We start from the raw sequence: 26,870 nt of genomic DNA, 5'->3' as shown, positions 1-26,870 counted from the left end.
TTTTGTTTTACATACCTACAGACTTCAAGGGATACAGTAGCTTTCTCCTCCATTATTAAGCACATCAAGCTGTGTTATTACCACTGACCTAGATGTCCAAGGACAATTGCTAGGAAGTGCTCATCTTATTCAACTTATTATATTTCTTTTTAAATTTTAGGGCTAATATGAACACAAAGAGGCTACAACGCATGAGATGGAAGGGTGTGAAATACTACAGCTGCATTTCATAGGATGACTGAATTCTTATCCTCTAAAGCAGGGGTGTCAAACTGCCGGTCCGTGGGCCAGACGCGTCACGACAAAACTGCACCCACCCCATTGCCGGCAATGGGGAAAAAGCTCCGTGACGTCGCGAGTTTGACATGCCTGCTGTAAAGGAAAAATGCACAACTCTTTTGTGGCTAGGAGCCAACTTTTTTAAAAAATGTGATTTTTGTTTCACAGTCAAGAACTGCAGAAGCATGGTGGTAATGAGATGTCGCCCTTGGAGAAGACAGGGTCAGAAAACATCACCTAGTTTTCTCAATTTGGGAGTATTAGGTGTCTTATTAGGGCGTTACTTAGACTTTAATTATAGTAAAATAGTATACTTTTTAGAAAATTATCAGAAATTGGCAGAAAATCATACCATCCTTATTTGCAGTATTATATTGAATTTCAGCTGCATGATTTTAGAGGAACATGAGGGCAATCACAAAGGAATACAAAGACTGAATATGGGCCATGGATTGCCCACCTCTTTTTTATAAGGCATAATTCCAGGATATGTTTACAGCCACAAAGAAGCACATTTGTTACTTGCTTCAATTCTCTGATTTTTGTCAGCTAGCTTAGGCATCCCAAGTCAATGAATGGCTTCCGGAAGTTAATAAAGATAACACAAAACTGAAGACATGTCATCAAGGTATTTAGCATCCCAGCTTATGCATATAAAATTTGGATAGAAATCTTCTGTAATGACAATTTAAAACATGTGAAGGTTGATCCTTTCTGAGAACTGCTTACCAGGAGCATATCCTTCTTAGCTTGGACAACTTCTTGTGTATTGATGGATGGAGGCCGATTACGACCAAAGTTGTGGGGAATAATGGTATAAAAGCGAGATGAAAGTTCCTCCAGCTGCTTCTGGGAATGTGGTTGCTTCTTTAGAGCTTCTTCAACAGCTTCCAAGGCTTCAAAGCCTTTGGCAATCTGCTGCTTGCTCAGCTTTCCCAATGGCATCTTCTTCACATCTGGCAGGGAAACAGACGTAAGAAATTTTTCATACTGATCAATCTAACACTTCCAGGATACTTACACGTCAGTGGCTAAAGCCACCAGAATTGGAATACTATTGGCAATTTAAAGCTGTGTCCTTTAAGGTTTTCCCACTGAGCACTACCAGTGATTTCTAAATTGGTCATCATTTGTGAAGAAAGCCAAGGGACAAATCTGAACACTTTAATCCTCAGGCTTCCTAACTTTAATTGACTTGGCTTGATGCTAGACCAACCAAGATAAAACCATTCTGGAAAAAAAAAATCTGTTAACTGTACATAAAAGAAAGCGACGTTTTCTTTCATGCTGCAGAAAAGTGCCCCGCTGAACCCTTTACCTATATTCATGGTCTGCATGGCTTCTTTAAACATGTCATTGCTGAATATAAGTGTCATAAGATTCTGGGTTTGCTTGTCCAAAGTGCAAGGCAGTATCTTTTGTTTGAATGACTTCACTCCATCCACATCGTCCACCTTGAAGACAAGAAGAATTACTTTGGGTCTGAATTCAGAAAATTCAGTTCCTCTAATGGAGCAGCATTAATTTTAAATGCACACTACAATATATATATATATATATATATCATAACACAATGCAAACATCAGTACTTTTAACCACATATTTTTCCATTAACCCTTTTATATATTATAACCAAATTCTTAGCAAACTTTATCATATTCTTAAACCTTCCTGTTTCAAATTCTAACAAAAGCTTATATATTTTATCAATTAGATGTTCGTTATCAAGCACAATTGTAATTCAAATACTGTCTCGGTTTGCTACATGCCATCAGTCTTTTTGTCCATTTTAAATATTTATGATAGTAAATGGGAAAGCTATTGACAACTATCTCTTTCTGCTGTTAATTTCTCTCTTGATCTAAGTTTGAATTACCCTTGATGCTTCTCCAACAGTTCTCACTATATCAATCATTTGCCTCTCTGCTGTTTTTCTTTTATAATATGTTTCTTGAGCATCTCTAAAGGTGCTTTTGGGCACAACCTGGTTTTATCTATTCCATATTCTCAATATGACAAATTCAATAAAATTGTTTTTGATAGCCACATTAACTTTAACTTTAGCATACCATAAATAGCCATGCATTCCAAACTGTAAGTTGTGATCTTCTAGCTCTAAATCGTGTAGGTCAGTGATGGCGAACCTTTTACAGACCGAGTGCCAAACTTCAACCCAAAACCCACTTATGTATCGTTGGGTGCCCACTGGGTGGGTGTGGCCAATTGGGTGGGCATGGCTGTGGTGGTAACGGCAGGCTGGGTGGGACTAAAAAGTTCAATCCATCAATTCCAACTTTGCGCAAAAAGTCAAAATTGATTGATTGGAATTTTCTTCTGTTTAGATTTGTCAGAAAAACAACAACTCTTTTCTCTTACGTAGTATTCTAGTTGGAATTTCTTTAAGTACAATTACATCTGTACTATTAATCCTCAATTTAATATTACCGACAAAGTGGAAGTTTGGGAAAAGTAAGATAGGTGATATTAATGGAGAAAAGCTGGATAACTTCACATTACCGGAACTGAGAGAAAAAGAACGTGTTTAAGGTTTACAGTAATTCTAGAACAACCTATATAATAGACAAAAAATAGTTAAGTTTCTGTCTAATGTTTTGAACTGGGAGCTAACACTGAGCAGAGATTGATAAAAGTTTACAGAATTAATAAACATTTTGCAAAATTAAGAAATGTTCCAAGGGATGTCCTTGTGCACTTTGTCAGGAAGAAGACCGGAGATCATTTTGCAATAGCACTTGCACAGTTGTTAGAAGCCTATAGATGTCCTGAGAAAATATTGCTGAACTGATTATTTTATCATTAAGCAAAGGTTCTCATCTCAACTCATTTTTACAAAAAATCATCCAGAAATCTATCTGTACTTCCAGATCCACTTACCGGTACTTCCTAATGTATAGTACTAAAATGTATTCTTTAAACACTTACCTTTACTGTTACCTCTTGTTCCTCTTTATCTTCAGGTTGCACTTCAATGAGGGTGTACTTGCCATCATGAGCAATAAAATTCCCTCGATTAGCCCATTTATTCTTTGTTTTCTCTTGAAATTTCTTCTCAAAAGCATTTATGGCAGCTTCCAAGGTTGGACAACCGCTGAGTTTAGATTGCCCTACTTCCCCCTGGAAAATCATAGAACATTTATTAATCTTAAATTATCAGGAAAGTGTTACCAACATTTACTGATCTCTTTTTAAAAAACTTTTTTAGCTATGATGGCATCATCTGCCAGGTCTTACATTATTTCTCAGTTTTGAATATACCTGAACTTTATTTTTATTTTTTATTTATTTTATTTTAATTCCATTTATATCCCGCCCTTCTCCGAAGACTCAGGGCGGCTTACAAGCTTAGCAGTAGCCTTCATTCTATGTATATGCCTGCTTATTAGGGCTTTCACACACACACCAAGCGGCATTATTACAAAGTCAGCTTAATTGCCCCCAACAATCTGGGTCCTCATTTTACCTACCTCGGAAGGATGGAAGGCTGAGTCAACCTTGAGCCTGGTGGGACTCGAACCTGCACTAATTGCAGGCAGCTGGTGTTACTTAAGGAGGCATTAGCCCACTGCTCCACCAAGGCTCTTTTAACCACAATTAGAATTTTACAGAATGAAACCAGGCTTACTTGATAACATAGCTTTTCTATCTAGCCTCAACATTTGAAAGCTTGCCTTCCTTTCATATTCATTCACTCTCTCCAGCTCAGTACTGACCTTTTCACTATCCCCTCTTCCTTTTCACTGAATATCAAAATAAATAAATGTACCAAGGCCTATAATAACCCTTTTCCTTTTTTTTCAAATTCACACACACAGACACACACGAGATATTATGATCAGTGCTGATAGAAATCAACTCTTTTTCAAGCAGAGATTTTCTGCCAAGGTATTCTGGAAAATTAAAGCCTTATATAGAATGAACGTTGGAGGAAAAGAAGGCAACTGTACCAGTTACTAGCTGCAATCACACACTGACTTTGGGGGGGGGGGAAATCAGGCTCTTAGATAAGTAGGCCTAGATGAGAAGTATAATCTGAGCTCCTCCAAGAGATCAGGAGAGATGGTTTTCAGAGAGGAGGTCAAACAGTAGCAATTTGAATATAAGATCCTCCTTTGAATTAAAATACAAAGGGCTTCCAACTTAATTAAGCTATCAGTAGATAAGCAGTCATAAGGGACGCAGTGGCTCAGTGGGTTAGGACGCTGAGCTTGTCAATCAGAAGGTCGGCAGTTTGGTGGGTCGAATCCCGAGTGCTGCGTAACAGAGTGAGCGCCTGTTACTTGTCCCAGCTTCTGCCAACCTAGCAGTTCGAAAGCACGTAAAAAATGCAAGTAGAAAAATAGGGACCACTACGGTGGGAAGGTAACAGCGTTCCGTGCACCTTTGGCGTCTATAGTTATGCCGGCCACATGACCACGGAGACGTCCTCGGACAAGCGCTGGCTCTTCGGCTTTGAAACGGAGATAAGCACCGGCCCCTAGAGTTGGAAATGACTAGCATGCATGTGCGGGGGAACCTTTACCTTTACCTAGATAAGCAGTCAAGAGCCAGTCTAGTGGTTAAAGCACCAGGCTAGAAACCAGAAGACTGTGAGTTCTAGTCCTGCTTAGGTACAAAGCTATCTAAGTGACCTTGGGTCAGTCACTTTCAATCAACCCTAGGAAAGAGGCAATGGCAAACTGCTTCCAAAAGCTTGCCAAGAAAACTTGGTCTTTCGAAAGAGCACTAGATAATTACAACTAGGACTAAACCCATTTAAACTGGAAAATAAAAACAGAATTTACAGCTGCATGTTGCTGTCAAAGTTGTCTACTGCTCCTTCCAAAAAGAGTTCTCATATACTGTAGCTGCATTTTCATTTGTGTAGGCTATTTCCATATGATACTAGCTGTGGCAACTCACTGTCAATCTCATGCATTTGGGATGTATGGTAGCTAGGTGAAATTGATAAGAATTCCTCTTTTAGTGACAGTTCACAGTTGCAGTGGAGGGGTGCAGGGTGAAGTGGTGGATAGCTCAGTGTTCCCCTTTAATGTACAAGTGACCTCTCACTCAGTCTGTTTTTGGATGTACGTCCAGGAATCCGCTGAAAAATAACTAAACGTGAATTCAAACTGACAGGTTGGTAGAACATAGTATTTTCAACTCACCTAATACTCTTCACTTACCTGATTGACTTTTTCATTTGGGCTACTTCTGAACATGGGCTTAATGTTTTTCCACAAGGATGCTAGACTCATGTTCAGAAATAGCGTAAATGACAAGAAATAATAATAATAATAATAATAATAATAATAATAATAATAATAATAATAATAATAATAATAAGAAGAAGAAGAAGAAGAAGAAGAAGAAGAAGAAGTTGGAAGGGAGAAGAAGAAGAAGAAGAAGAAGAAGTTGGAAGGGACCTTGGAGATCATCTAGTCCAGGGGTCGGCAACCTGAAAAAGCAAAAGAGCCACTGGGAACTGGTTCCATCACACATAAAAAAAGTGGGAGCCGCGCGCGTACATCCACGCACGCGCATGCGCATAAAACAAAATGTTTTGTGCATGTGCAAAACGTTTTGTTTTTTGCGCATGCGCGTGCGTGGATACACGCGCGCGGTTCCACTTTTTTTTATGTGGACGCACCTGCACGCCAGCGGCGACGGGTCTCCGTGGTGACGGGCGCTGGTGTTGTGACTCAGGGCCAGCCTGTGGGTCCGACAGCCGGCTCCGATGTATCGGATGACTCAGATGAGGGGGAGGAGGGAGACGAACCGGCTGATGATGGTTTGGAGGCTTTGCAGAGCCCTCAGCCGGGGACCTCTTCTCAGCTGCGTGAGCCCGATAGGGCGGAGGATGATGACCCACAGCTGGCCCTGTTCAAGGACGCCCGACGCAGGAGGCAGTCGAGCAGGAACAAACAAAGAAAGGCTGTGGGACTCCTCGGGAGGAGGCACAGGGAGACCACGCCCTGAGCTCTCAATAAAAGGAGTGTTTGGGGAGGGGCTGGTTGCTGAAAGCAACTCTTCCGCTTGAGGAGACAAGCTCTAGTGTTTTTGTTAATTGAGTAATAAATCCTGGCAGACGCCTTTTAGCCTTGGACGCTCTCCAGTCTCTTCTTTCTGAATAGGGGTTTGCCTTACTACAAGGCCAGAAGAGGGCTGGTTCAGAACAGCTGGCTTGTGGTGCCACCTTCAGCCCGGGCGCTGCCGGAGCCACCCCCGGGACCTCCAAACTGCCGCCCGAACACCCGTTTGGAGACCTGCTGGTGCCGGTTTAGGCAGCTTTCCAAACCGGCCCCAGCAGGTCTCCAAACGGGTACCGCCGCTGCCTGTTCCGAGAGGTGCGCGCGCAGCTCTCCAAACCTTTGGAGTGGTGCGCGCGCACCTCCTCCCGTTCGGAGAGGTGCGCGCGAACCAGGCAACTGGGAGCCGCAGGAGACGGCTCAAAGAGCCGCATGCGGCTCTGGAGCCGCGGGTTGCCGACCCGTGATCTAGTCCAACCCCCTGCTCAGGCAGGAAACCCTATACCATTTCAGACAAATGGCTGGCCAGTCTCTTCTTAAAAACTTCCAGTGTTGGAGCATTCACCACTTCTGGAGGCAGGTTGTTCCACTGGCTAATTGTTCTAACTGTCAGGAAGTTTCTCCTTAGTTCTAGGTTGCTTCTCTCCTTGACTAGTTTCCATCCGTTGCTTCTTGTCCTGCTTTCAGGTGCTTTGGAGAATAGCTTGGCTCCCTCTTCTTTGTGGCAGCCCCTGAGATATTGCAACACTGCTATCATGTCACCCCTCACCCTTCTCTTCATTAAACTACACATACCCAATTCCAGCAACCGTTCCCTATATGTTTTAGCCTCCAGTCCCCCAATCATCTTTGTTGCTCTTCTCTGTACTCTTTCTAGAGTCTCGACATCTTTTTTACATCATGGTGACCAAAACTGGATGCAGTATTGCACAGATAGCTTCCAAAATCTGTCACCCAGTCAATTTGAAAGGCGGCTAAAACTTTCATTCTTTTTTTTTAATTGCAAATTTTATTATTTAAAACTTTGGACAAAGTGTTAATGGTCTGACATTCCTTCTTGTCTACATCATTTTTGTATTTTATACACATATATACATTTTATGTACATATCATTTATATACAATTATACAATATTCAATCTTATCAACCATCTTATTCTAATAATGTGTGAAATCAGCATCCTGTATATCTCTATTTAGACCTTTCTTTCTGTTCCCACCATAGGTAAAACTTATTCCAAATTTTGTAATAATCTGACTGATCTTTATTTTTAATTTCCATAGTTAACTTGTCCATTTCTGCGCACGCCCAAATTTTATTTATCAGGTATTTCACTATTTTTCCATTTCTGGGCGAACGTCATTCTCACTGCTGTGATGATGTGTATCATTATATATAACTCTTCTTTGGTATATTTCTCTGTTGTTATGCCAAATAGGAAAAATTCTGGTCTATAATCTATTCTCCGTCCTGATATTTCTTCTACACATATCCATATCCTTTGCCAATACTTTTGCGTCTTATTGCAGGACCACCAAACATGAAAATAAGTACCTATTTCTTCAGAACATTTCCAACAGCTAAAACCTTCATTCTTATGTGCACCTGCCCATAGTTACCCAAATCCATCCCATAATATGTTAAAAGGAAGCAGTTGCTGGCTGTTTCCTACATGGGCAGGTCAGGGGACACTGGTTTAGGAGGGGAAATCTACCAACCACTGACTTAACTTGTCCTGCATTAAAACACCGTATTAATCAAAAGTCTTGTCACTAAAGCAAAATAGAGCTCAAGTACCGGGACAGCACGCATTACTCTCGCATATTTTTCTTCTGACCCAAGGATATATGAATTGTGTTTGAGGGAACAGGCTATATGGGAAGATCCCCGGATTATCTCTTTTTGTTTGCTTCCTATATTTTGTCTTTCCAGACCGGAGGAACCCATCTCTATGAATACCTGGTGGGTATAATTCTACTCACGTATCTAATTATGGATCTTAGTGAATGAATTGCAGGATCCCAACTGGGGGATTCTCAGTAAAGGCATGCTCTTTCAGAAATCAGGTTAGAGATTTTGTAGTTACATTTGAACTGGACCTAGAAATTAACTGCTAACCAGCATGGATGACAAAGGATTGCTATGGATTGTAATGGCCAAGCCCATCAAGCTACCCTCTTTTGAATAAACTAAAACATCTCATGCATTTTCAAATAGTGATACCACTAAAATAACCTAAAGAGGAACTCACCAAATAGCCAATAATAGCTGCAGGTCTGTTATTTCTGCCCATGCATAGCAAGAGCCTTGGTGGAGCAGTGGGCTAATGCCTCCTTAAGTAACACCAGCTGCCTGCAATTATTGCAGGTTCCCATCCCACCAGGCTCAAGGTTGACTCAGCCTTCCATCCTTCCGAGGTAGGTAAAATGAGGACCCAGATTGTTGGGGGCAATTAAGCTGACTTTGTAATAATGCCGCTTGGGGGTGTGTGTGTGAAAGCCCTAATAAGCAGGCATATACATAGAATGAAGGCTACTGCTAAGCTTGTAAGCCGCCCTGAGTCTTCGGAGAAGGGCGGGATATAAATGGAATTAAAATAAATAAATAAATAAATAAATTTGAGCCACTGTGAGAATTATCAGTTCCAGAGCATTCCAATGCTATATTTCTGTTCCTGGAGAGAATGGCTCTCCTTCAAGAACAGTGTTAAACTCTAATTTTTTATTAAAACCAATGAACCACTCATAAACAGCAGCATGGCTCACACCTCACACCAAGCCAGAAATGTGAGTATGCATGAAGGAGTTATAAACCAACCTGGCATTATGCATAAACTGAGCCACTAGAAACTTATGTAATAATAGCTGAAACAAACCATAGCTTAAGACAACATATTATCAAGACTGAATTTTAACTTACTGGCAATCATTCTAGCTCATTTTTTTACTCTTTTTTTTTAAAAAAAAACCCTGTTATAATAAATTTGACTTTTGACTTATAATGCTAAGAGACCAAGATTGCATATCCATCTGGAGACCAAGATTGCATGTCTCGTCTTGTCCAAGTACTGCAGGTTACAAGGAAACGCCTTCTTTTCTTGATACATAGCAGCAATTAGTACTACATTCAGAAAAGCAAATTGTCACTTAGGAAACACAGTTGTTCAACTACGGTATATTTTATGATTGAAATTTTAGTAATTGCATGCCTTGTTCTGCAATCACTGGGCATAATGAGGCTAATAAAGCAAAAGCTGTCTTAGGAAGAGGCTACCTACCATGTCCCCACTAGACCTGAACTGTTGAGAAACAAGGTACCAATCCTTCCATTTATGGAGACAAATTGTGATTGCGAGACTTACCACACGGCCCCAGCGGTTCCAGCAACTGTAGTTCCCATTTTGCTCTATCAGCTGGATGATGTAGAATTTGTTGTTGTTATGGCCAATGTTGGTTTGGTTCAGCATACAGTCATAGTCCTCGTAAATCTAAAGTGATAAAAGAGGAAGCAATGGCACACCAGGAATATGAATATGCTGCTTCCAAAACACCCATAAATCCTCTGCCAAATTGTAGTTTGGAGCTTTGATTTTGAACCTTTACCTATCTGGCTCAGGGCCATCCTTATATTTCAAACTACACCTGCACTGAACTAATGGGAAGGGAATAATGACACAGCATCAGGGGCATTATGAAAAATGGCACAAAGTTCATAATGTGTTACTGGGACCTGCGCCAAGTAGTATTGTATCCTGCATTTTATTTGTTCAGCAAGTAATGGAGTCCAGGACCTATGACAGACATGCATTCAGGTTGGAATCTGATTTACATCCCACCCACTACTCCTTCAGCTAACAAGATTTCTGTTTGGCTTGGTCTGGTGGAGAACATTCTAAAGAGTGAAATACAATGCAGTATGCTGGTTTGAGACCATCATAAAGATTTGATTGGATTTAAGTACAATGCATCCGTCTGCCAGGAAAAAACTATTAGCTAATGAGACTTCATCATGGAAAAAATAGATTTCTGGCCAAGAAATTTTCTTCTCCTCCCAGACTGACTATGTGTTGTTTTTTTTTAATTGAAAAGTTTTAAAATACATTTTTCCTTTAAAAAACCCCCCTTGAGCTTGAGTAAATTTTACGTTCCTCACCCAAATCTTTTCCCACATGTCCATTGAGATAACTTCCTGGATGTTTTGGGCCCATTTTATCATACAATCCTTAACAAGCTCTGTTTCTGAGTCAATCTCTATCAATGCAAGATATATCCGTTTAATATGTGCTGATCCCTGATTTCTAATCTGCTTTATCAAGTTTTCATCAGTCATTGTAAATCCATTTTTCTGGTCTTCTTTCCACCTGGCCTGTAGTTGAATATATTGAAACCAAGTTTGAACAACCTTCTCTTCTCGCAAGAGGCTATATGATTTCAAACACCAAACATTCCTTTCGAAACTTAAAATTTCCTTGTACGTAGTCACGTCATGTTTGAAACCAGCATGTATATTTTCTATTGCGTGTTTTGGAATTGTCCACAATGGTATCTTGCTGCTTAGCTTATGTCTATACTTCTTCCAAACTCTCAGCAATGCCTGTCTTAAAATATGCATCCTAAACACAGTATCTACCTTCTTATCATACAACAAATATGCATGCCAGCCAAACAACAAGTCATGGCCCTCAAGATTTAATAACCTCGATTGCGTCAAATTAATCCAATCACTTATTCCTACTAATGCAGCAGCTTCATAATATAATTTAAAATTAGGCAATTTAAGGCCACCTCTCTCACGAGTATCCTGCATAATCTTAAGTTTAACTCGTGGCTTTTTCCCTGCCCACACAAATTTATTGATACCACGCTGCCATTCCTCCAAATTAGAATCTTTCTTAAGAATCGGTATCATTTGAAATAAAAATAAAAATTTGGGCAGGACATTCATTTTCACTGCTGCAATCCGTCCCAACAAAGACAATTGCAATTTTTGCCAACTCTCCAATTCTTTTTGAATTTTCCCCCATAGTTTTTCATAATTATTTTTATATAGCTTTGTATTAGAGGGCGACAAAATCACCCCCAGATATTTAACCCTCTTAACAATCTCAAATCCAGTTAATCCTTCTAAGAGAGCCTTCTGTGAAATTGTCATATTTCTAGCCAAAATTTTAGTTTTCTGTGTATTTACTTTAAATCCAGAAACCTTCCCATATTGCGTTATTATCTCCATCAGGTCCACAACAGAGTTCTCTGGCTGGGTCACTGTAACAACCAGATCATCTGCAAATGCTCTCAATCTATAATCCTGATCTCCAACTTGTATCCCCTTAATTTTTTCCGAGCTCCGAATCTTAGCCAATAGTATCTCTAATGTTAACACAAATAACAAGGGCGATAACGGACACCCTTGCCTTGTGCCCTTCTCAATATTACATACTGCCGTCAGGCTATTGTTAACTATAATGCGGGCAGATTGTTTTTGATATAATGCCCTAATCGGCTGTAAAAATTTTTCCCCAAAATCCATTTTATCTAAAACTTTCAACAAAAATTGCCAATTCAATTGATCAAAGGCCTTTTCAGCATCTAAAAAGATTAGCGCTGCAGAGATCTGGTTGTGCCTTTCCAAAAACTCTAACACATCAACTATATGTCTCACATTATTTTTCATTTGCCTACCACTAATAAACCCCGTTTGATCACCATGAATCACCTGTTGCAGAACCCTCATCAGTCTATTAGCCAAAACCTTAGCAAATATCTTATAATCTGTATTTAAAAGCGATATCGGTCTATAATTTTTAACTTGAGTAGCATCCTGGTCTTCCTTCGGAATCAAAGAGATAAAAGCTGTTTTCCAAGACGGTGGCACCTTTCCCCCCCTCTGAATTGTCTGAAACAGTTCCTTTAACGGCTTTATCATCTCAAATTGTAAATTTTTATAGTAGGCCGCAGTCAAGCCATCCGTGCCTGGCGCTTTATCCAGCTTCAGTTCTTTAATTGCTGTAAGAATTTCTTCTTCTGTGATCAATTGATTAATCCCCTCTTTTTGTACTTGCGTAAGAACTGGGATGCTAGCATTCTCCAAATATATATCGATATCTTTTACATTAATTTCCTCTTTAGTATATAATTTCGAGTAAAAATCCACAAAAGCATCCTTAATAAGATTCTGTTGAAACACAACCCTACCTTTATACTCAATCTTGTCTATATTAGAGGCCCTTTGTTTTTTCCTCAGTCTATAAGCTAACCATCTGCCTGGTTTATTGGCGTTGCAAAAAGTATTGTGCCTAGCAAACCGCAGATTGGTTGCCACTTGATCTGCCATTAATTTATCAAATTGTCCTCTTAGCAGTCTAATAGCCTCCTTAAGCTTCACATCCTCTGGATTCAAAATCAAAGCCTTTTCTTTTTCCTTTATTTCATTCTCCAATTCTTTCCTTCTAGATTCCACTGCACGTCTATGTCTATTATTCATATATATCAACACCCCTCTCATATAGGCCTTGCTAGCATCCCAAACCATGTCCATAGAGGTACCTTTATTCATATTAATCTCAAAAAAATCCTTCATCCTCTGTTTACATTCTTCCACGTTTCTCTGATTTCTAAACAAATTCTCATTTACACGCCACGAGCGCCTGTCTCTTTTCTCCTTATCAATCTCCAACCAAACTGGACTGTGGTCAGAAATAGTTCTTGCACAAATCTTCACCTTCTTAGTTCTCAAAAAAAATCATTAGTCAACAAAATAAAATCAATCCTCGAAAAAGATTGGTGTCTGTCAGAATAAAAAGTATAATCCTTCTCCTGTAAGTGTCTCTCACGCCAAATATCTCGCAATTCCAGGTCATCCTTCATTTCAAAAAAAGATTTAGGCAGTCTAGCATGACTTGGAATGCGCTTAAAAGCTCCAGCCTTGTCCAACTGTACATCCAAAACACCATTCCAGTCTCCCATAAAAATAAAAGATTTATAATCCAACTGGGTAAGCTTTGTGTGGAGTAAGCTAAAAAAATCAGCTTGTTGTTGGTTAGGTGCATATAATCCAACTAGAAGCGTCTTTTTACCTTCTAACAACAGCTCAATCATAACATATCTTCCATGTTTATCTGCTTCAATTAAGTCTGCTGTTAAGGCACTTTTAACATAAACAACCACTCCATTTTTCTTATTCTCTGCAGAGGCAACAAATTGCGTACCCAGTCTCGAGTTCAATAAATACTTTTGATCCAAAAGTCTAATATGCGTTTCTTGCAAACATATAACATCTATCTTAAATTGTTTTAAATATTGAAAAACTTTCTTCCTCTTCTGCGGTGAATTTAGTCCATTAACATTCCAGGTTAAAAATTTAGTTGCCATGCATATCCTCCCAAAGCTCTTGGAGCACAGCTTTGATAGGACTAAGTTCTTTAGGCCGTGCTCCTCCCACAGCTTGACTATATGTACGTTGTGAAGAATCTAAAGACTTTTGCTGATCTTGTTCTTTTATTTTCTTTGCTCGTTTTAAAGCAGCACGCGTTACTCTTTGCTCTCTAGGATCATCCAGAGAAGTTGTAACTTGATCTCCTCCAACACCACTTTCCTCTGTTTCATCCTCTTGATGTTCTCCTTCTCCCGATCCCTTTCCAGCTTCCAGAAGTGTTAATGGGGTTGCTTTTAAGACATTATTGTAGAAATCATGCGCTTGCTTCACAGTAATCAGCCGATACCTTTTACCTTCATGCATCACCATCAGCCCATCTGGAATCTCCCATCTGAACCTTATATCTCTTTGCTTGAGCTCATGCACGAGAAATGTATAGTCCTTCCTTCCCCTTAAAATCCTTGGAGGAATTTCTTTTAAAACCAGGACTTCTTGTTCAGCAATCACCACTTTAGCATCATAGGCAGCTTGTATAACTTGATCTCTAATCTCTCTTTTTGCAAAATAAACCACCACATCTCTAGGCAATTTTCTCTGTCTGGCAATCCATGAGTTCACCCGAAACACTTTATCCATAGCTGCTCTTATTTCAGATGCTGGCTGCTTTAATACCACTTCAAGAGCCTCAGAAATCAGCTGCTTTAAATCTTCTTTAATATTCTCTTTTAAACCTCTGATTCTGACAGCAAACTGCATCTGGTAATATTGGGCTAGACTTAACTCCCTTTCCACTTTTTCTCTTGCATTTTCATTCTCCCGTGCTTTTACTTCTAATATAGCATTCCTTTGAGCCAGATCATCCATTTTTTCATCTAATTCTTCCACACATCCCGCCACTTTATGCACTGAAGACAAAATGTCTACCTTCATCACGCTGAACTTCTGTTCCATCCTCTCTTCCATTCTCTCCTCCAATTTCTCCAATTTCTCCTCCATCTGTGCAAATTTATCACCCATTGATTGATTGATTGATTCCAAAAGTTTATCCAGAGCATCTCGTAAATCCTTCGATGTCAGCACTTCAGGAGGGTGTAATGCCTGTAGTGATGATTGTTGCACCGGCGAAGATCCACCGCTCCGAAGAGTTTTAGGGGGAGGTTTCGCCGCCATCTTTTAGTCCTCAGTTATGACGCACTTTCACTTAAAGTTTAAAAAGTCCAAAAAGCTAGAGAGTATAGTAAAATAATCCTCTTCACCATTACCTCTTGTACCGCTCTGCCTGCTCCTTTAAATCATAGTCCTTTCTTCAGGCAGGGATGGTTCGCAGACGCCTGGCTCTGCTCCAAGAAGTTCAGAGCAGAGACGCCGGCCAGCTGGGAGCAACCCAGGCTTCGGGGGAGTTCAATCCTTCAGCCGCCCAAGCTCCAAGCTCAGGCGGCCCCGGAGAACTCTACCCCTACCTGGGGCCTCACCCCCTCCTCTTCTCCCGAGGAGGGGGCTTCAATTTCGCCCGAACAGCTGATCGGCGCTGTTTCGGGCGAAAAAACAAACAGCTGAGCCGCGGGCAGCCCGGGAAGGCTGTCTTCGGCGCCGCGCCGCCACCGGAAGCCCCACTATGTGTTTTGAATAGACATGCAAAGCAAAAATTCTACTATGCAGAGGAAACCTGAAGAAGCAGGCTACATACAGATTCCTATTTTTCCTCTGCTAGTGCCATCCAAATATATTGGGGGGAGGGGGTCTAATCTCCTAGCATTCCTAACCAACGTAGCCCACTTACAGCCCAAAACATCTGGAAGGGAATGCCCCTGTTGTAAGGAAAGCCAGACACAGGTGATCATTTGGCCCTACATTCTCAGCAATAGCCATATCACTTAGACTTACCGTATATACTTGAGTATAAGCCGACTCGAGTATAAGCCGAGACCCCCAATTTCACCCCCAAAAACTGGAAAAAGTTATTGACTCGAGTATAAGCCGATCCGCCGTTCTGCAAGCCTCTGCCGCCAGCAGAGGCTCGATCCGCCATTTTGCAAGCCTGAATACACAGGAATACCCTGTGTGGCCGCGGCTCTCGGGGAAGCCCTGGCTGTCCGCTTCCTCGCTCCACGCTGCCATTCGGGGCCCACGCGTTCCCCGGGCAAATCGCGGCGCCCAGCAGGCGAGGAAACACGCCCGCTCCAGTCGCCCCCCCTTCCCTCAGGAGACGCGAAGCAAGTGACCGCCCGGAGCTTACCGAGGACTTGCGCGCGGCCGAGGCTTCGGTGCTTCCAGGATCGCGCGCACCTCCCCAAACCTCCCCAAACGTCGGCAGGTCTCCGTTCCTCCTGCCGACCTTTGGGGAGGTTTGGGCGCCTCCCCAAACCTCGGCAGGTCTCTGTTCCTCCGCGCAGACCTGCCGACGTTTGGGGAGGTTTGGGCGCCTCCCCAAACCTCCCCAAACCTCGGCAGGTCTCCGTTCCTCCTGCCGACCTTTGGGGAGGTTTGGGCGCCTCCCCAAACCTCGGCAGGTCTCCGTTCCTCCGCGCAGACCTTTGGGGAGGTTTGGGCGCCTCCCCAAACCTCCCCAAACCTCGGCAGGTCTCCGTTCCTCCTGCCGACCTTTGGGGAGGTTTGGGCGCCTCCCCAAACCTCCCCAAACCTCGGCAGGTCTCCGTTCCTCCTGCCGACCTTTGGGGAGGTTTGGGTGCCTCCCCAAACCTCGGCAGGTCTCCGTTCCTCCGCGCAGACCTGCCGACGTTTGGGGAGGTTTGGGCGCCTCCCCAAACCTCCCCAAACCTCGGCAGGTCTCCGTTCCTCCTGCCGACCTTTGGGGAGGTTTGGGCGCCTCCCCAAACCTCGGCAGGTCTCCGTTCCTCCGCGCAGACCTTTGGGGAGGTTTGGGCGCCTCCCCAAACCTCCCCAAACCTCGGCAGGTCTCCGTTCCTCCTGCCGACCTTTGGGGAGGTTTGGGCGCCTCCCCAAACCTCGGCAGGTCTCCGTTCCTCCGCGCAGACCTGCCGACGTTTGGGGAGGTTTGGGCGCCTCCCCAAACCTCCCCAAACCTCGGCAGGTCTCCGTTCCTCCTGCCGACCTTTGGGGAGGTTTGGGCGCCTCCCCAAACCTCCCCAAACCTCGGCAGGTCTCCGTTCCTCCTGCCGACCTTTGGGGAGGTTTGGGCGCCTCCCCAAACCTCCCCAAACCTCGGCAGGTCTCCGTTCCTCCTGCCGACCTTTGGGGAGGTTTGGGCGCCTCCCCAAACCTCGGCAGGTCTCCGTTCCTCCGCGCAGACCTGCCGACGTTTGGGGAGGTTTGGGCGCCTCCCCAAACCTCCCCAAACCTCGGCAGGTCTCCGTTCCTCCTGCCGACCTTTGGGGAGGTTTGGGCGCCTCCCCAAACCTCCCCAAACCTCGGCAGGTCTCCGTTCCTCCTGCCGACCTTTGGGGAGGTTTGGGCGCCTCCCCAAACCTCCCCAAACCTCGGCAGGTCTCCGTTCCTCCTGCCGACCTTTGGGGAGGTTTGGGCGCCTCCCCAAACCTCGGCAGGTCTCCGTTCCTCCGCGCAGACCTGCCGACCTTTGGGGAGGTTTGGGCGCCTCCCCAAACCTCCCCAAACCTCGGCAGGTCTCCGTTCCTCCTGCCGACCTTTGGGGAGGTTTGGGCGCCTCCCCAAACCTCCCCAAAGGTCTGCGCGGAGGAACGGAGACCTGCCGAGGTTTGGGGAGGCGCCCAAACCTCCCCAAAGGTCGGCAGGAGGAACGGAGACCTGCCGAGGTTTGGGGAGGCGCCCAAACCTCCCCAAACGTCGGCAGGTCTGCGCGGAGGAACGGAGACCTGCCGAGGTTTGGGGAGGTTTGGGGAGGCGCCCAAACCTCCCCAAAGGTCGGCAGGAGGAACGGAGACCTGCCGAGGTTTGGGGAGGTTTGGGGAGGCGCCCAAACCTCCCCAAAGGTCGGCAGGAGGAACGGAGACCTGCCGAGGTTTGGGGAGGTTTGGGGAGGCGCCCAAACCTCCCCAAACGTCGGCAGGTCTGCGCGGAGGAACGGAGACCTGCCGAGGTTTGGGGAGGCGCCCAAACCTCCCCAAACGTCGGCAGGAGGAACGGAGACCTGCCGAGGTTTGGGGAGGCGCCCAAACCTCCCCAAACGTCGGCAGGTCTGCGCGGAGGAACGGAGACCTGCCGAGGTTTGGGGAGGCGCCCAAACCTCCCCAAACGTCGGCAGGAGGAACGGAGACCTGCCGAGGTTTGGGGAGGTTTGGGGAGGCGCCCAAACCTCCCCAAACGTCGGCAGGTCTGCGCGGAGGAACGGAGACCTGCCGGGGTTTGGGGAGGTTTGGGGAGGCGCCCAAACCTCCCCAAACGTCGGCAGGTCTGCGCGGAGGAACGGAGACCTGCCGAGGTTTGGGGAGGCGCCCAAACCTCCCCAAACGTCGGCAGGTCTCCGTTCCTCCGCGCCCTGCCTGCCTGCTTCTTTCCGCTGCGGAAAGAAGCAGGCAGGCAAGGCGCGGAGGTCCGGAGACCTGCCGACGTTTGGGGAGGTTTGGGGAGGTGCGCGCGCACCTCCCCAAACCTCCCCAAACTTCGGCAGGTCTCCGGATGGCGGTGGCTTGGGAGAGGTGCGCGCGATCCCGGAAGCACCAAAGCCTCGGCCGCGCACAAGTCCTCGGTAAGTTTTTTTTGTTGACTGGAGTATAAGCCGAAGTGGAATTTTTCAGCCCAAAAAGTGGGCTGAAAAATTCGGCTTATACTCAAGTATATACGGTATATACCATTTCACAAGGCCTCACAGCAGGGCTTTTCAACCTTTTCACCCATTGTACCACTTTTAGGATATGGCAACATCCGAGTACCACCAGTTGCCTAGCAAGGTGTCAAAAACTTGATGACCCAAAAAAAAAAAAGGAAAAAAGTGATGAAGTACAGGTAGTCCTCGACTTACAACAGCTCGCTTAATGACTGTTCGAAGTTACAATGGCACTGAAAAAAATCCCTCCCAAGCCACAGCCTAGCAAGACACCTGCCTGCCCGCCTGGCTGCGCTCTTCCTCCTGTCCGAGGTTTTCATTGTTGTGAGCATTTCTGTTGAGGATTGGCAGCGGGGGTGGGGTGGGGTGTTTGGTTTTTAGTCGCCCCATCTGCTGGGTGGTTGCAGCAGGTTTTGGTCACTTCACATGACCCTGGGACACTGTGACCGTCATAAACATGAATCGGTTGCCAAGCATCTGAATGTAAATCACAAGACCCTGGAGATGCTGCCACATTCCAGCTGATCGGCGCTTCTTCTGGGCTCAGCAGAAGAACCAGGATCAGTGCTGCTTTCCAGATGATTGGCGCTTCTTCAGGGCTCAGAAGCACTAGGATCCGCACCGAGCTCTAGCTGACAGTCCTGAAGAACCGCCAATCAGCTGGAAAGCAGCACTGATCCTGGCACTTCTGCTGAGCCCTGACAGCCCTGCAGCTCCAGCCGTCTCTCGCTCAGGCTTGTGCGGTGCTGCCACCGGTTCAGCTCATTCCCCTCCCCCGTTACCACTTCTCTAGGATGGTCACGTACCACGTGCCAGGTGCCAATGTACCACAGGTGGTACCCGTACCACTGGTTGAAAAGCCCTGCCTTACAGCCCTCCCTAAGCAGCTTACAGAGTCAGCATATTGCCCCCAACATCGGGCTCCTCATTTTACCCACCTCAGAAGAATGGAAAGCTGAATCAGCCTTGGGCCATTCAGAGTCGAACTGCTGGTAGTCAGCAGAATTAGCCTGCAAATACTGTACTCTAACCACTGAGCCACCATGGCTCTTTACTCTCACCTGGGCACTGTCATCATGACTCAGCTGACAGGCAGTATCAATTTTGGCCTTGGCCTTCTCCTTGGGAGCTGCTTTCAGTGCTGCCACGGTGGACAGGAAATTGTCTTCCTCGGGTTCAGGTTTCACCTCTGGTTCCTTTTTAACCTTCTTGCCCTTGGTGGCAGCCCGAGTTTGGGCAGCTGCTTTACGCTTTGGAGGCATGGTTCCTGTCCAATGTTAACTGTTACCTGGAAAAAAATAAAACTGGTATTGAGATTTACTTCTTCAGGGTACTATGGACATTGCCCCAATAAACAGATCAATTCCTGGCATCATCCTTATTGTTACCAATTCATATTAATTACTGCAGAATTAAGGCCTCTTCACTGAAGATTATACACCACAATCTACTATTCTGCTCCAGTCATGCTGGTCCAGTGTAGGCCAGTTGATAGCCAGTTGATAGCTTTAGCCCCACTCTTAGTCTAGCTTTTTAACCACTACTTCATACTCATTTTCAGTTCTGTGCAGTGCTTTTTTTGTATAAGAAAAAGGTGCCGGAACTCACACATCTCATACAACCCGCCTTGCCTACCCTATAAGGTTCCATCCAAAAAAGGTGCCGGAACTCCGTTCTGAGCGTTCTATGAGAAAAAAAGCCCTGGTTCTATGTATTCAAATTAAATGGGAAAGGAAAACCCTGCCAGCTAAAATCTTATGTTAGTAGCAAAATAAACACAAAATTCCAGGACAAAGACAGATCTGGGGGGGGGACCCCTAAAGTGATAATTCTGCTAGTTGGTTAATTGATTAAAAAAAAAATACTGGAAATGATGCTGAACCCTTTGGCAACTCTTTTGGCAAAATCTTATTAATATATTTGTAAATCTTAGTGAGAAACAGGAGACTCTCAGAGTGTAAGCTAAAAGTGTAAATGTGATGTGCTGAAAAACCAAATAAATCCTGTGAACAGCAGCACATACAGTGACTGTAAGAAAAAAAAATGTTTCTAGGTCGTGTTTTTCCGAGGAATCTTTATTACTAATCATTAAAGGGAAGCTGGAGAAAGGTTTTGCCTTTGAAAACATACTTAAAAGTTACAATTCTAATCTTCCCCTTTCCAATTCTAATTGTTTTGCTTGACTATTTGGTTTCAGTCAACCACAGGTGTATGTACATATATGTACATGTAGTTTGACAGATTCCCCAAAGGAGCCAGTTTTTATTTAAAAATGCAGCCTAATTGCTACTAAAGCCACAAAACCACACCATAGGCAAGCAGGATCAGATAATTCATAAAGAGTTTCTAAGCTTATTCACAATTTTGTCCTCAGATTATGAATAAGTGTAAATTTTCACCTCCAACCAGCCTTTCTATAATTGTACTCCTTGGACAGATCTTCCTATCTTTCTATTATAAAATGTTTCTGGAAGCCTTCACAAGTTTTTATTAGTTTGGAAATTTTACCAGATAAACCTCAGGGTATTTGGAATTTAGTTTTCTCATTAAGTAGATATTCATGGCAATCCCATAAACAGAACCATAAATTTTTCTCATTGCTTCCCAACGTTAATAAGCATGGTTCTAAATTACTCTCATTTTCAACAAAGTATATAAGGCTACTCAATTAAGTGACCATCATAATACCATTAGGATTGCCTTGCTCATTCTTAGGAATTGGCAAGGAGAAAGCTGATTAAAAAGCATATCCAAACTAGTAGGCAAAATATGAAATATATAGTCTTGAGTTACAAAGTTAACTTGTATGCAAGTCTTCGGTGCAATTTCTTAACAATGCACAAACATACACATTTCAATTTTAGTCAACAAGAGGGGTGTTTTTTGTAGCCACACAACACAAACCTAAATGCATATGCAATATAGAAATGTGTTGGAAATGCATTTAGGGAAAGACAAACTTTATTTCACCGGATCCAGAAAGTATCCTAGAAGTTCTGTACATAGGTTCTGTACTGAATGTGGCATCCTATAATATGTCTGCCCTTATTATGAAATGGCTAAAACATCATTAAAGACACAATTACAACTATTACATAAAAACTACACTCACAAGAAAAGTGAAGATGCAAATTACTATATAAATGAATTACAGTTAAAAGGTTTTCCTCAAAAGGACAAAACACACATGCAGAGCCTATGAAACATTAAACCCAAACCAAGATTCCCTACAACTGCCTTGGAAAAAACTCCCACCAAAATCATGGCTGGGATGAGATCATGAGAGAGACATTATCTCATATTTAAAATACTCTCAGAGAGCTATTTTAATCTTAAATCTTTCCTCTCTTGCCATGTCTTACATTTCTGCAAAAGTTTAGCATGCTAAAATGACTCAAGGTCTCTCTAAAAAAAATAGCATATTACCTATAATATGTATGGACATGGCTAATTCTGAGCTCCCAAATATGTACTGAAATAATGTATTTGCTTTTTCCATGTACTTCAGTATTAAATGATACCTGAATCTTGTAATGATAAAATCATTCAAATATTATTTATTTTCTAGTGTTTTATATTTTAAGATTGCTTATTCACCAATCACTCCGAGTGGTTTGCAAAGGATGAATTTATTAATTATATCTACAGTGAGGGGGAATAAATATTTGCTCCCCTGTTGATTTTGTACATTTGCCCACTGACAAATGATCAGTCTATAATTTTAATGGTAGATTTATTTTAACAGTTAGAATAACAACAAAAAATCCAGAAAACCGCATTTCAAAAAAGTTATAAATTGATTTGCATTTTAATGAATGAAATAAGTATTTGACCCCTTCACAAAATAAGATTTAGTAGTTGGTGGCAAAAGCCTCGTTGGCAATAACAGAGGTCAGATGTTTCTTGTACTTGGCCACCAGGTTTGCATACATCTCAGGAGGGATTTTGTCCCACTGCTCTTTGCAGATCTTCTCCAAGTCATTAAGGTTTTGAGGCTGACGTTTGGCAGCTCAAACCTTCAGCTCTCTCCACAGATTTTCTATGGGATTAAGGTCTGGAGACTGGCTAGGCCACTCCCGCAGCTTAATGTGCTTCTTCTTGAGCGACTCCTTTGTTGCCTTGGCTATGAGTTTTGGGTCATTGTCATGTTGGAATACCTATCCACAACCCATTTTCAATGCCCTGGCTGAGGGAAGGTTCTCATCCAAGATTTGACGGTACATGGCCCGGTCCATCGTTCCTTTGATGCAGTGAAGTTGTCCTGTCACCTTAGCAGAAAAACACCCACAAAGCATAATGTTTCCACCTCCATGTTTGATGGTGGGGATGGTGTTCTTGGGGGTCACAGGCAGCGAGTTGGGGTCACTCTTCCTAACACAGCGAGTTGAGTTGATGCCAAAGAGCTCGATTTTGGTCTCATCTGACTACAACGCTTTCACTGTTCTCTAAATCATTCAGATGTTCATTGGCAAACTTCAGACATGCCTGTACATGTGCTTTTTTAAGCAGGGGGACCTTGCGGGTGCTACAGGATTTCAGTCTATCACGGCGTAGTGTGTTACCAATTGTTTTCTTGGTGACTATGGTCCCAGCTGCCTTGAGATCATTGACCAGATCCTCCCGTGTATTTCTGGTCCGATTCCTCACTGTTCTCATGTTCATTGAAACTCCACGAGGTGACATCTTGCATGGAGCCCCAGACCGAGGGAGATTGACAGTTATTTTATGTTTCTTCCATTTGCGAATAATCGCACCAACTGTTATCACCTTCTCACCAAGCTTGGAGATAGTCTTGTAGCCCATTCCAGCCCTGTGTACGTGTACAATCTTGTCCTGACATCCTTGGGCAGCTCTTTGGTCTTGGCCATTGTGGAGAGTTTGGAATCTGATTGATTGATTGCTTCTGTGGACAGGTGTCTTTTATACAAGTAACAAGCTGAGATTAGGAGCACTCCCTTTAAGAGAGTGCTCCTAATCTCAGCGTATATACCTGAGAGCCAGAAATCTTGCTGACTGATAAGAGGATCAAATACTTATTTCACTAATTAAAATGCAAATCAATTTATAACTTTTTTGAAATGCATTTTTTTGTTTTGTTATTCTGTCTCTCACTGTTAAAATAAACTTACCATTAAATTTATAGACTGATCATTTCATTGTCAGTGGGCAAATGTACAAAATCAGCAGAGAATCAAATAATTTGTTTCCCTTACTGTACATCTGTAAGCGCTCAAGGGAGCATATATAGCATTGCTTCCTCCATTTTCCCTATTACAACATCCAGCCCAGACTGAGGGGTTTTTATTTAATTTAATTTAATTGGGTTTTAGTTTAACTTCAGGGATTGTAATTTAATTATAGTTTTAACTGATTTTAATTTTGTATGCTATGTATTTTAATTTTCCCTGTAAACCACCCTGAGTCCTACGGGAATAGGGCGGTATATAAATTTAAATAATAAATAAATAAATAATGTAAAGTAGACTGAGCTCTTAGAGGGTGACTGGCCTAAAATCACCCAGTGAGGCTTCCATAGCTAACAGTGATCTATCTGTAGAAGACACTCTGTATTAGGCTTTCTATAGGTAAGATGGTTGTAGGAAAGGGATTCTTCAAATTGGAAAGTGACCTATTCATTTCAAAGCTTTACAGGAAAATGTAAAAGGTAGTTGATGAAGCAGGAAAAAAGGATCCTAAAATTATCAAAGGAACATGTACATTAGAGGATTTTGAAAAGGATGGATGATAAAGTACACGGGTCTCAAGAAACAAAAATATAAACTTTTCCAAGTACAGATGTTACAAGATGTTGAAATGACCAGACAATAAAGGTCTGCCCGGGATGGCCCAATATTTTTCTATAAAGTGTGCATAAAATAATTAATGTGTGTGCCTAAAGTTGTGAACAAATGCATACTATTGTTCATAAAAATACATGAAATATATATTCTCTTCACACATTCCATGGACACAAAGCACTAAGGGCTCCTGTGAAAATAATAGCAATAATAATGTGCCAGTTGGTTTTCAAGGAAAAATACAACTTAAAAGGTCTGCGTATTGGCTTCTATTCATTACCTTTCAATGTGGAAATCTCCATGGCAAAGAAATTCTCTCTGACAGGTCACACATCAATGGCAAATTAGTTACAACCAACCGCTCACTTATTTTACTATAAACACTATATATTATATACACTTCCTTGTATATACTGATATCAATGACGTACATCAAAAGTGTGTGGGATGGTGAGCAGGAGAAGCAAAATAAAAACCACCCATTTCCTAATTCCTAATATTTTGGTGTTTCAGAGCCTTTTCCTGCTGAGGTATCCTCTGTTGTCCCCAACTGAGCCTGGTGCTGAAGCCAATGTAGGCTGCCAGACAAGAGGTGCAGGTTTTATTTCCTTTTATTGAAACACTCCAAGGGGTCCTGGCCAAAATGCCAAGGAACCTCGGACCACAGAATTAAGAAAGGTTTATACATTTTTATTAAAGCAGAAGGCAGGATAAGGTGGGATATATAAAAAATAACTAATTAAACATTTTAGTAATGATCTAACAATTATTCTATTGGTCTAGACATCCCTATTCTCAAGCCTTGGCTAATGAATGCTTCCGGAGTTATCTAGTACATATTCTATTTGCTCTGGGCCATTTCTATTCCTAGCTTCTAGCTGAGCTATACTAGATGCCTACCTCTTCCTGTTTTATCAGCTTTCTAACCACTCAGAATTATTACCAGCTTTACATGTGCATATTCCCTGTGAATAATCATTCTTTGTTCTTGCCAAACTCCACAATTAGTCTAGTCTCCTAGTCTCCTTTCAAATGTATGCCATAACCTGTTTTTAGCAGACAGCCCATCATTCTGTGAATTAACTTTTAGTTCCTGTGATTTTCTGCCACTATGAAAGAGTGGCCAAGGAGGATGGGAACTGTAGTAGTACGCAGCTGGAGAAGGCATCAAGATTGTCATAGACAATTAGGGAAGCAACCATTTATAAACCAGACTGAAGTGTGTTTTCTCTAAAAGTTGCTGCAGGGGCCTCTAAGCCTTTCAGAGTTAGCTTCAGTAGTAGGAATACTCCCCATCCCCTAATACCAGGAGCAACATCAAATCCCGTTTTGAATGGTGACTTCTGTCAAGGTTGGCCTTGTTTATACATCGCTTCATTAACAAGTTCATCCCAGAACAGAGGTCTTCAAACTTGGCCCTTTTATGACTTGCGGACTTCAACTCCCAGAATTCCTCAGCCAGGCACACTGGCTGAGGAATTCTGGAAGTTGAAGTCCACAAGTCATAAAAGGGCCAAGTTTGAAGACCCCTGACCCAGAATAACAAATCAGGGCAGCTGTGGTTCATCTTTCACGGTTTCCTCCTTTGGAAACAAACCATCAAAACAAAGTTTAAAGCCCACCTTCTCTTTGCTTGAAGTACAAACTCACCCGAGGAGCGGGTTCTCCTCGTTGCCCGGAAATCCCCCCGGAAAAGCCAAACGCCGGCACCGGGCAGGCAGCAAAACAAGCCTGGACAAGCCAGAGGTCGTCAGGGAGTGCCGCTGCTTCGCTTCCTGCCCCTCCTGACGGGCAAGCTCAGCCCTCGACGGCTCAGCAATAGCAATACGCCTCTCTGGGGAAGAGTGCCAAACCGGCCCTCTCCGATCCGCTGGCCGGCGAGGAAGCGCCGAACTACCCCGGGCCGGAACCCGGGCGGGATCAGTCGCGAAAGGGGAGAACCGCTGCAGAGATCGAGCAGCATCCTTCTCCTGCTTCCATTGCCTCCGTTTTCGTTTAACGCAGAGCAACCGTGTCGGTCAGGTGACGATTCGTGAAATCTGAGGTTTATTCGCGTTTCATTTACACCGTCCAGAAAGCCAAGAGGAAACTTTTTTTTTTAAGTACCGTGGAGTCAGCGCGAGCGGGAAATACCCCGATGTCCGCCAACGCTTTTCTGATTTCTGTAACGGAGATGCCCTTTTATCCTGTGTAATTTTGTGGGCAAGTTAATAATAATAATAATTTAAAAAAATAGCCACGACCAATATGCTGACTCTGTAAACTAGGAGTCTTCAAACTTGGCTACTTTAAGACTTGTGGACTTCAACTCCCAGAATTCCTCAGCCAGCACAGCTGGCTGAGGAATTCTGGGAGTTGAAGTCCACAAGTCTTAAAGTAGCCAAGTTTGAAGACCCCCTGCTGTAAACCGTTTAGAGAGGGCTGTAAAAAAGCACTGTGAAGCGGTATATAAGCCTAAGTGCTATTGCTAATGCTGTTCGGGGGTTTCTGCAGGCAGCAGTCGTCGCTTCTGTCCTTATGCAGCAAAATCCGCGCTCCACTGCGTCGGTACGGCTCCAAACCCTCGAGAAGGGCTGCCTCTCACTGTTCGGCATCCACCTCAGCATCTCCAACCTTCCCAGGTGCCGCCGCCGCCGCCTGCGAAGCAGTAACGGGGCTGAACAAGCTCTA

The 26,870-nt window shown here is 43.4% G+C and overlaps 1 protein-coding gene across 3 annotated transcripts in view; it reads right to left on the bottom strand.

Annotated features, from left to right (window-relative positions):
- Positions 1-26,628, bottom strand: part of PARP3 (poly(ADP-ribose) polymerase family member 3) — a 34,074-nt gene extending 7,446 nt beyond the window's left edge. For 2 of the 3 annotated variants that reach the window (XM_081320451.1, XM_081320449.1), the window contains exons 1-7: positions 26,595-26,628; positions 25,823-26,450; positions 19,464-19,690; positions 9,670-9,795; positions 3,223-3,414; positions 1,598-1,733; positions 1,009-1,235 (exon numbers count right to left, since the gene is read on the bottom strand). In XM_081320451.1, coding sequence (XP_081176577.1) covers positions 1,009-1,235; positions 1,598-1,733; positions 3,223-3,414; positions 9,670-9,795; positions 19,464-19,664 — 882 coding nt within the window. In that variant the 5' untranslated portion in view covers positions 19,665-19,690; positions 25,823-26,450; positions 26,595-26,628. The remainder of the gene's footprint in view (positions 1-1,008; positions 1,236-1,597; positions 1,734-3,222; positions 3,415-9,669; positions 9,796-19,463; positions 19,691-25,822; positions 26,451-26,594) is intronic. The other variant, XM_081320450.1, reaches the window with a different exon arrangement.
- Between the last annotated feature and the right edge of the window lie 242 nt (positions 26,629-26,870).

This window comes from Vipera berus, assembly GCF_964194415.1.
Source record: "Vipera berus genome assembly, chromosome: 2".
Classification (NCBI taxonomy): domain Eukaryota; kingdom Metazoa; phylum Chordata; class Lepidosauria; order Squamata; family Viperidae; genus Vipera; species Vipera berus.
Note: the sequence above shows the minus strand (reverse complement) of the source record. Positions and strands in the feature narration are given on the sequence as shown.